Here is a 10,000-nt window from a genome sequence, read left to right on the forward strand (position 1 = left end):
CAACAGCCAGGATCGAACCCGGGACCCCTGTGCAATATGCAAGAGGCAGGCATGCTAACCGCTAGGTATAGACCCCGTTGCTCACCGTTGTGAGACGAAGGGTATTCGAGTACTTAGTATTTCAAATAGTTGTTTCCTATTATACAGTCCCATAGCCTAGCGGTTAGCATGCCTGCCTCTTGCACAGGGGTCCCGGGTTCGATCCTGGCTGTTGGAGGTTTATATATATATATATATATATATGTTTTATTCATTATGATTATTTTGCTTTGTCGTTGTTTCCCGTTCCTGCGAGGTAGCGCAAGCAAACAGCCGAAAGAAATGGCCCAGCCTACCCACACACACATGCATACACACACACGTCCACACACGCAAGCATACACACCCACACATCCCAACGTACACACATATATACACACACAGACACACACATATACACACATGCACACAATTCACTCTGTCTGCCCCTACTCACCCACATCGCCACCCCGCCACACACGGAATAACATCCCCCTCCCCCTTCATGTGCGCTTGGCAGCGCCAGGAAAAGACAACAACGGCCCCATTCGCTCACATGCAGAGTCTCCAGCTGTCATGCAATAATGCCCGAAACCACAGCTCCCTTTCCACATCCAGGCCCCACCCAACTTTCCATGGTTTACCCCAGACGCTTCACATGCCCTGATTCAATCCATTGACAGCACGTCGACCCCGGTATACCATATCGATCCAATTCACTCTATTCCTTGCCCGCCTTTCACCCTCCTGCATGTTCAGGCCCCGATCACTCAAAATCTTTTTCACTCCATCTTTCCACCTCCAATTTGGTCTCCCACTTTTCGTTCCCTCCACCTCCGACACATATATCCTCTTGGTCAATCTTTCCTCACTCATTCTCTCCATGTGCCCAAACCATTTCAGAACACCCTCTTCTGCTCTCTCAACCTCGCTCTTTTTATTTCCACACATCTCTCTTACCCTTACATTACTTACTCGATCAAACCACCTCACACCACATATTGTCCTCAAACATCTCATTTCCAGCACATCCACCCTTTTGCGCACAACTCTATCCATAGCCCACGTCTCGCAACCATACAACATTGTTGGAACCACTATTCCTTCAAACATACCCATTTTTGCTTTCCGAGATAATGTTCTCGACTTCCACACATTCTTCAAGGCTCCCAGGATTTTCGCCCCCTCCCCCACCCTATGATTTACTTCCGCTTCCATGGTTCCATCCACTGCCAGATCCACTCCCATATATCTAAAACACTTTACTTCCTACAGTTTTTCTCCATTCAAACTACCGCCCAATTGACTTCACCCTCAACCCTACTGTACCAAATAACCTTGCTCTTATTCACATTTACTCTTAACTTTCTTCTTTCACAAACTTTACCAAACTCAGTCACCAGCTTCTGAAGTTTCTCACATGAATCAGCCATCAGCGCTATATCATCAGCGAACAACAACTGACTCACTTCCAAAGCTCTCTCATCCACAACAGGCTGCATACTTGCCCCTCTTTCCAAAACTCTTGCATTCACCTTCCAAACAACCCATCCATAAACAAATTAAACAACATGGAGACATCAAAAACCCCTGCCGCAAACCTACATTCACTGAGAACCAATCACTTTCCTCTCTTCCTACACGTACACACGCCTTACATCCTCGATAAAAACTTTTCATTGCTTCTAACAACTTGCCTCCCACACCAGTTATTCTTAATACCTTCCACAAAGCATCTGTGTCAACTCTATCATATGCCTTCTCCAGATTCATAAATGCTACATACAAATCCATTTGCTTTTCTAAGTATTTCTCACATACATTCTTCAAAGCAAACACCTGATCCACACGTCCTCTACCACTTCTGAAAACCACACTGCTCTTCCCCAATCTGATGCTCTGTACATGCCTTCACCCTCTCAATCAATACCCTCCCATATAATTTACCAGGAATACTCAACAAACTTATACCTCTGTAATTTGAGCACTCACTCTTATCCCCTTTGCCTTTGTACAATGGCACTATGCAAGCATTCCGCCAATCCTCAGGCACTTCACCATGAATCATACATACATTAAATAACCTTACCAACCAATCAACAATACAGTCACCCCCTTTTTTAATAAATTCCACTGCAATACCATCCACACCCGCTGCCTTGCCGGCTTTCATCTTCCGCAACGCTTTTACTACCTCTTCTCTGTTTACCAAATCAATTTCCCTAACCCTCTCACTTTGCACACCACCTCGAACAAAACACCCTATATCTGCCACTCTATCATCAAACACATTCAACAAACCTTCAAAATAACTCACTCCATCTCCTCACATCACCACTACTTGTTATCACCTCCCCATTAGCCCCCTTCACTGAAGTTTCCATTTGCTCCCTTGTCTTACGCACTTTATTTACCTCCTTCCAGAACATCTTTTTATTCTCCCTGAAATTTAATGATACTCTCTCACCCCAACTCTCATTTGCCCTCTTTTTCACCTCTTGCACCTTTCTCTTGACCTCCTGTCTCTTTCTTTTATATATCTCCCACTCATTTGCATTATTTCCCTGGAAAAATCGTCGTATATATATATATATATGTATATATATATATATATATATATATATATATATATATATATATATATATATATACATATATATATATATATATATATATATATATATATATATATATATGTATATATATATATATATATATATATATATATATATATATATATATATATATATATATATATATATATATATATATATATATATATATATTATTTATTATTTTATTTTTTATTATACTTTGTCGCTCTCTCCCGCGTTTGCGAGGTAGCGCAAGGAAACAGACGAAAGAAATGGCCCCCCCCCCATACACATGTATATACATACGTCCACACACGCAAATATACATACCTACACAGCTTTCCATGGTTTACCCCAGACGCTTCACATGCCTTGATTCAATCCACTGACAGCACGTCAACCCCGGTATACCACATCGCTCCAATTCACTCTATTCCTTGCCCTCCTTTCACCCTCCTGCATGTTCAGGCCCCGATCACACAAAATCTTTTTCACTCCATCTTTCCACCTCCAATTTGGTCTCCCTCTTCTCCTCGTTCCCTCCACCTCCGACACATATATCCTCTTGGTCAATCTTTCCTCACTCATTCTCTCCATGTGCCCAAACCACTTCAAAACACCCTCTTCTGCTCTCTCAACCACGCTCTTTTTATTTCCACACATCTCTCTTACCCTTACGTTACTCACTCGATCAAACCACCTCACACCACACATTGTCCTCAAACATCTCATTTCCAGCACATCCATCCTCCTGCGCACAACTCTATCCATAGCCCACGCCTCGCAACCATACAACATTGTTGGAACCACTATTCCTTCAAACATACCCATTTTTGCTTTCCGAGATAATGTTCTCGACTTCCACACATTCTTCAAGGCCCCCAGAATTTTCGCCCCCTCCCCCACCCTATGATCCACTTCCGCTTCCATGTTTCCATCCGCTGCCAGATCCACTCCCAGATATCTAAAACACTTCACTTCCTCAAGTTTTTCTCCATTCAAACTCACCTCCCATATATATATATATATACATATATATACCTCATATACCTTAGCACAAAAGACTAAACAACATATAATGGGTAACTGAAGCAATTGTTGGTAAAGAAGGAAGATGAGTAACATAATCATCATGCTTAAAAGTTGATGGAGAAATGAATGTTTGATATACAGAATAAAAGCAGAGTTAAGAATCTCCTCACTGGGGCTTCCTGGATGTATACATGATGGGTTGGATCTTCTTACCTTTACATATTCGCTAATCAAGAGACAAGTCGATAACCTGCCTCATATTCTTTCTCTTGTCCACATTAATCTCTACATGCATTCGCAGCAATGGATAAATTGATGAATATATTGAAAAAGGGATAACAAAATAAAATCACCTCACAGCGAGAGAGAGAGAGAGAGAGAGAGAGAGAGAGAGAGAGAGAGAGAGAGAGAGAGAGAGAGAGAATAAAAGAAATGAAACACAAGGGAACAGATGATACTCTCACCTGCAGATGGCACCACCTGTGCTTCACCTACGACCACCAGCGGCACTTGATCAGCACCTACGTGGACGGACGACTCAACAATCACCAGGAGTATGACGTCGGCCGACACATGTCTGGGGACAGGGCCAAGCTGGGCCAAGGCGCAGAGATACAGCGCAGCCTCAGCGGTGACCTCACACAGGTAAGGTTCGTCAGTGGTGACCTCACGCAGGTAAGGTTCGTCAGTGGTGACCTCACGCAGGTAAGGTTCGTCAGTGGTGACCTCACGCAGGTAAGGTTCATCAGTGGTGACCTCACACAGGTAAGGTTCGTCAGTGGTGACCTCACGCAGGTAAGGTTCGTCAGTGGTGACCTCACGCAGGTAAGGTTCATCAGTGGTGACCTCACACAGGTAAGGCTCGTCAGTGTTGACCTCACGCACGTAAGGTTCATCAGTGGTGACCTCACGCAGGTAAGGTTCGTCAGTATTGACTTCACAGAGGTAAGTTTCGTCAGTGATGACCTCAAACAGGTAAGGTTCGTCAGTGGTGACTTCACACAGGTAAGGTTCATCAGTGGTGACCTCACAGAGGTAAGGTTCGTCATTGGTGACCTCAAACAGGTAAGGTTCGTCAGTGGTGACCTCACACAGGTAAGGTTCGTCAGTGGTGACCTCACACAGATAAGGTTCATCAGTGGTGACCTCACAGAGGTAAGGTTCGTCATTGGTGACTTCACACAGGTAAGTTTCGTCATTGGTGACCTCACACAGGTAAGGTTCGTCAATGGTGACCTTACACAGGTAAGGTTCACCAGTGGTGACCTCACGCAAGAAAGGTTCATCAGTAGTGACCTCACACAGGTAAGGTTCGTCAGTGGTGACCTAACGCAGATAAGGTTCATCAGTGGTGATCTCACACACGTAAGGTTCGTCAGTGGTAACCTCACACCGGTAAGGTTCATCAATAGTGACCTCACGCAGGAAAGGTCCGTCAAAGATGACCTCACAAAGCTAAGATACGTCAGTGATGACCTCACAAAGGTAAGTTTAGTCAGCGGTGAACTCACACAAGTAAGGTTCGTCAGTGGTGACCTCAAGCAGGTAAAGTTCATCAGTGGTAACCTCAAACAAGTAAGGTTCGTCAGTGGTGACCTCAAGCAGGTAAAGTTCATCAGTGGTGACCTCATGCAGGAAAGGTTTGTCAGTGGCGATGTAACGCAGGTAAGGTTCGTCAGTGGTGACCTCACGTAAGTAAGGTTCGTCAGCGGTGGCCTCGCGTAGGTAAGGTCAGTCACTGGTGACCTCAGGGAGGTAAACTTCGTCAGTGATGACCTGGAAAAAGGAAGCCTCGTCAATGGTGACCTCACACAGGTAAGGTTTGTCAGTGGTTATCTCATAAAGGCAAGGATCGTCATTGATGAATTAAATCAAGAAAGATTCGTCAGTGGTGAATTTTCACAGGGAAAGTTCGTCAGTAGTGACCCCAAGAAGGTAGGTTTCGTCAGTGGTGACTTTATGCAGGTAAGATTCGTCAGTGGTGACCTCACGCACGTAAGGTTTATCACTGGTATTCTCCCACAAGTACTGTTCGTCAGTGGTGACCTCACGCAGGTAAGGTCCCTCAGCAGCAACCTCAAAGAGGTTCATCAGTTGTGACCTCACGCACGAAAAGTTTGTCAGTGGTAACCTCACACATTTACAGTACGTCAGTGGTAACCTTTACAGTACGTCAGTGGTAACCTCACACAGGTAAGGTTCGTCATTGATGACCTCATGCAGGTAAGATTTCTCAGTAGTGACACCACAGAGGTAAGGTTCGCCAGTGGTGACCTCACGCAGGTAAGGTTCGTCAGTGATGACCTCACAAAGCTAAGGTACGTCAGTGACGACCTCAAAAGGGTATGTTTCATCAGTGGTGACCTCAGGCAGGTATGGTTTGTAAGTGGTAACCTCACACAGGTACGGGTCGTCAGTGGTGACCTCACGCAGGTAAGGTTCGTCGGTGGTGATGTCACAAACGTAAGGTTCGTCAGGTAAGGTTCCTCATTGGTGGCCTCACACAGGCAGGATTCATCAGTGGAGATCTTAGACAGGTAAGGTTCGCCAGTGGTGACCTCACGCAGGAGAAGCTTGTCAGTGGTAACCTCACACAGGTACAGTTTATCAGTGGTGACATCACAGAGGTAAAGTTCGTCAGTGGTGACCTCCCACAAGTAAGGTTTGTCAGTGGTAACCTTACACACGTAAGGTTTATTAATAGTGACCTCACGCAGGTAAGCTTCGTCAGTTGTGACATCACAAACGTAAGGTTCGTCAGTGATGACCTCACGTAGGCAAGGTTCGTCAGTGGTGACCTCACGTAGGTAAGGTTCGTCATTTTAGACCTCACACAGGTAAGGTTTCGTCAGTGGTAATCTCACCCAGATAAGTTCGTCAGTGGTGCCCTCACACAGGTAAGGTTCGTCGGTAGGGACTACACACTGGTAAGTTCGTCCGTGGCCCCGTAGAGGTATGTTTCGTCAGTGGCGACCTAAAACATGTAAGATTCGACAGTGGTGACCTCATACAGGTAAGTTCGTCAGTGGCGACCTTACATAGGTAAGGTTCACTAGTGGTAACTTCAAAGAGGTAAGTTCGTCAGTGGTGACCTCACAGGTAATGTTCGTCAGTGGTGACCTCACGCAGGTAAGGTTCATCAGTGGTGAACTCACATACTTAAGGTTCGTTAGTGGTGACCTCAAGCAGGTAAGGTTCGTCAGTGGTGACATCACAGAGGTAAAGTTGCTTAGTTGCGACATCATGCAGGTAAGATTCGTCAGTGATGATCTAAGGAAGGTAAGGTTCGTCAGTGGTGATCTAAGGAAGGTAAGGTTCGTCAGTGGTGATCTAAGGAAGGTAAGGTTCGTCAGTGGTGATCTAAGGAAGGTAAGGTTCGTCAGTGTTGATCTAAGGAAGGTAAGGTTCCTTGACGGTGACTTCTACCAGGGAAAGTTCGTCAGTGATGACCTGACGCAGGTAAGTTTCGTCAGCTGTGACCTCACACAGGTAAGGTTTGTAAGAGGTAACCTCACGCAAGTGAGGTTAGAAAGTGGTGACCTCAAGCAGGAAAGATTCGCCAGTGGTGACCTCAAACAAGTAAGGTTCGTCATTGGTAGCCTCATACACGCAACATTCCTCAGTGGTGACCTCACACAGGTAAGGTTCGTCAGAGGTAACCTTACACAGGGAAAGTTCATCAGAGGTGACCTCACGCAGGTAAGGTTCGTCAGCAGTGGCGTCACACAATTAAGGTTCGTTAGTGGTAACTTCAGACAGGCAAAGTTCGTCAGTGGTAACCTCAAACAAGTAAGGTTCGTCAGTGGTGACCTCACACAGGTAAGGTTCTTCAGTGATGATCCCACACATGTAAGATCCCACAGTGGTGATCTCACACACTTAAGGTTCGTCAGTGGTGGCCTCACACATGTAAGGTTCGCCAGTGGTGACCTCATACAGTTAAGTTTCGCCATTGGTGACCTTAAAAATATAAGTTCGTCAGTGGTAACCTCACACAGGTAAGTTAGTCAGTGGTGGCCTAATGCAGGTAAGGTTCTTCATTGGTGACCTCCCACAGGTATGGTTCGTCAGTGCTGACCTCACACAGGTAAGGTTCGTCAGTGGTAATCTCACAAAGGTGAATTCGTCAGTGGTGGCCTCACACATGTAGCGTTCACCAGTGGCGACCTCACACAGGTAAGGTTCGCCAGTGGTGACCTCAAACATGTAAGCTCGACAGTGGTAATCTTTATCCTAGATAAAGAAACTAGGTGTATGAGGTGTGGAAGGATGTCCTAGATAAACAAGCCAGGTGTATGAGGTGTGGAAGGATGTCCTAGATAAACAAGCCAGGTGTATGAGGGGGGGGAAGGTTACCCAAGATATAAAAGCCAGGTGTACGAAGTGTGGAAGGTTATACTAGAAATAGAAGCCAGGTGTACGAAGTGTGGAAGGTTTTCCTATATAAAGCAGCTAGGTGTATAAGGTGTGAAACGTTATGCTACATAAAGAAGTCAGGTGTATGAGATGTTAAAGGTTGTCCTGAATAAAGAAGCCAGTTGTATTAGGCGAGGAAAGCTATTCTAGATAAAGAAGCCAGGTGTATGAGGTGTGGAAGGTTATCCCAGTCTCGTTATGACCGTTACATGGAGTATGGCAACTCCTCTCCACCGGTGACGCTGTGACGGAGAGTTACGCATGGTTGGGTGTGCATGAGAAGTGGGTGTAGCACTGAATACCAGCGACTCACATGAGGCAAGCGATCAAGGGCCACTGTGCCTCTGCTACGATGTTAAAGCTTTGGTTTACTCGTCATATTTGGCGCCTTTTTAGAATGAGAGAAACGTCGAGTGGCTCTCCAGATATGTCTTGCCTGAGCACTTCACCCAACATGAATTAGTATAATGATTTACAGTTTGTAACGCTAGCTATGTAGACATTTTAATGTTAAGTTGGTTTCACTTTGTGATCATTTCAAGTGGCTCAGAATTGTGTGTGTAATACGCATCCGTGTACGTTGACCTGCGTATATGTCTACATGATTACATACACTGTAGGTCAACGTGTGGGACACAGCACTGGACGAGGAGGAGATCCAGGCGATAGCCCAGTGCCGGAGTGACCTCCAGGGTAACTACGTGTCCTGGGAGGTGGGCTGGACGCTGACCAACGTCACCAGCCGTGACGTACCCCTGGCTGACCTCTGTCGACAGAAGGTTGACCTGACATATTTCTGGTTCCCTTCCGCTCCGTACGACACGGCGCAGTACCTGTGCCGGGCGCTGGGCACCCACCTGACCAGCACCATGGCCGAACTGCTGGCCATACACAAGGTATCAGAAGCGACCTTCACCAGGGAGGACAGCTGCTACACCGACTTCTGGTTAGCCATGAACGACATCGACGAGGAAGGAGAGTGGAAGATCGATGGCCTCCCGGTGACTGGTGAGATCAGCTGGGCGCCTCAGGAACCCAACGGACTCCACTACGAGAACTGTGCTGGTGGTGTCAGGATAGGCATGGGCGATGTTGACTGTAAAGCTAACTTGAAATGTGTCGTGTGTCCTATGAATGACCAGACGAGATTCTCATTCCTTGGAACGTGTGAGACTGAACTGCGGAACGTCTACTTCACTGCCTTCCAGCACAACCCTAGTGAGGTGGTCTTCGTGGGCTACGGCGCCTACCACATCAAGAGACAGGAAGGGATATGGACATGGGTGAACGTCGTCAACAACCGCACGATCGCTCAGCTGGGGGAAAGTGTCCCAGACTTCCCGATGGGCCGGCGATGGTGGCACCTACAGGAGCCAGTCTGTGGCCAGAAACCAGGAGGACGGAGACTCTTACTGCTCTCGCCCTGTGGCACAGACCAGTTCACCTGTGACGACGCCACCTGCATCCCCTTAGACAACCGCTGCGACCTAAAGTACGACTGTCGGGACAACACGGACGAGCTAGAGTGTCACACGGTGGCCTTCCCAAGGGACTACCAGGACCATCTGCCACCTAGAGCCAGCGGGATCGACCAGAAGAGTTTACCTATAATTGTCACCATAAATATTGAGTCCTTATCTGTCCAGACTATGGAAATGACCATGGAGGTTTCCTACAGGCTGGAGTTGACGTGGTTGGATAACCGATTACAGTACCAGAACCTGAAGGTGGAGAACACGCTGAACATCCTGCCAGCCAGCACAGTGGACAGGCTATGGACGCCGCAGGTCGACTTCATCAACACCATCGGCAACCATCACACCCTCATGGATGTGGACACCATCATGTTGGTCACCCGGCTGGCCGACTCGATCGGGAGGAACATCACTGCTCCTGCTGAAGGTCAGTTTGTCTACGTCAGCTCAGAGCTGAGACAAATC

General features: G+C 46.7%; 1 protein-coding gene across 1 annotated transcript in view; it reads left to right on the forward strand.

Moving 5' to 3' along the window:
• The window catches only part of LOC139757349 (uncharacterized), a 46,897-nt gene that overhangs the window by 10,059 nt on the left and 26,838 nt on the right, over positions 1-10,000 (forward strand). Inside the window, exons 3-11 of the mRNA XM_071677771.1 lie at positions 4,115-4,289; positions 5,070-5,309; positions 5,490-5,609; positions 5,838-5,987; positions 6,152-6,301; positions 6,894-7,103; positions 7,284-7,463; positions 7,702-7,731; positions 8,681-9,962. Of these exons, the coding sequence (XP_071533872.1) occupies positions 4,115-4,289; positions 5,070-5,309; positions 5,490-5,609; positions 5,838-5,987; positions 6,152-6,301; positions 6,894-7,103; positions 7,284-7,463; positions 7,702-7,731; positions 8,681-9,962 (2,537 nt within the window). The remainder of the gene's footprint in view (positions 1-4,114; positions 4,290-5,069; positions 5,310-5,489; positions 5,610-5,837; positions 5,988-6,151; positions 6,302-6,893; positions 7,104-7,283; positions 7,464-7,701; positions 7,732-8,680; positions 9,963-10,000) is intronic.

This window comes from Panulirus ornatus, chromosome 25 (assembly GCF_036320965.1).
Source record: "Panulirus ornatus isolate Po-2019 chromosome 25, ASM3632096v1, whole genome shotgun sequence".
NCBI lineage: Eukaryota > Metazoa > Arthropoda > Malacostraca > Decapoda > Palinuridae > Panulirus > Panulirus ornatus.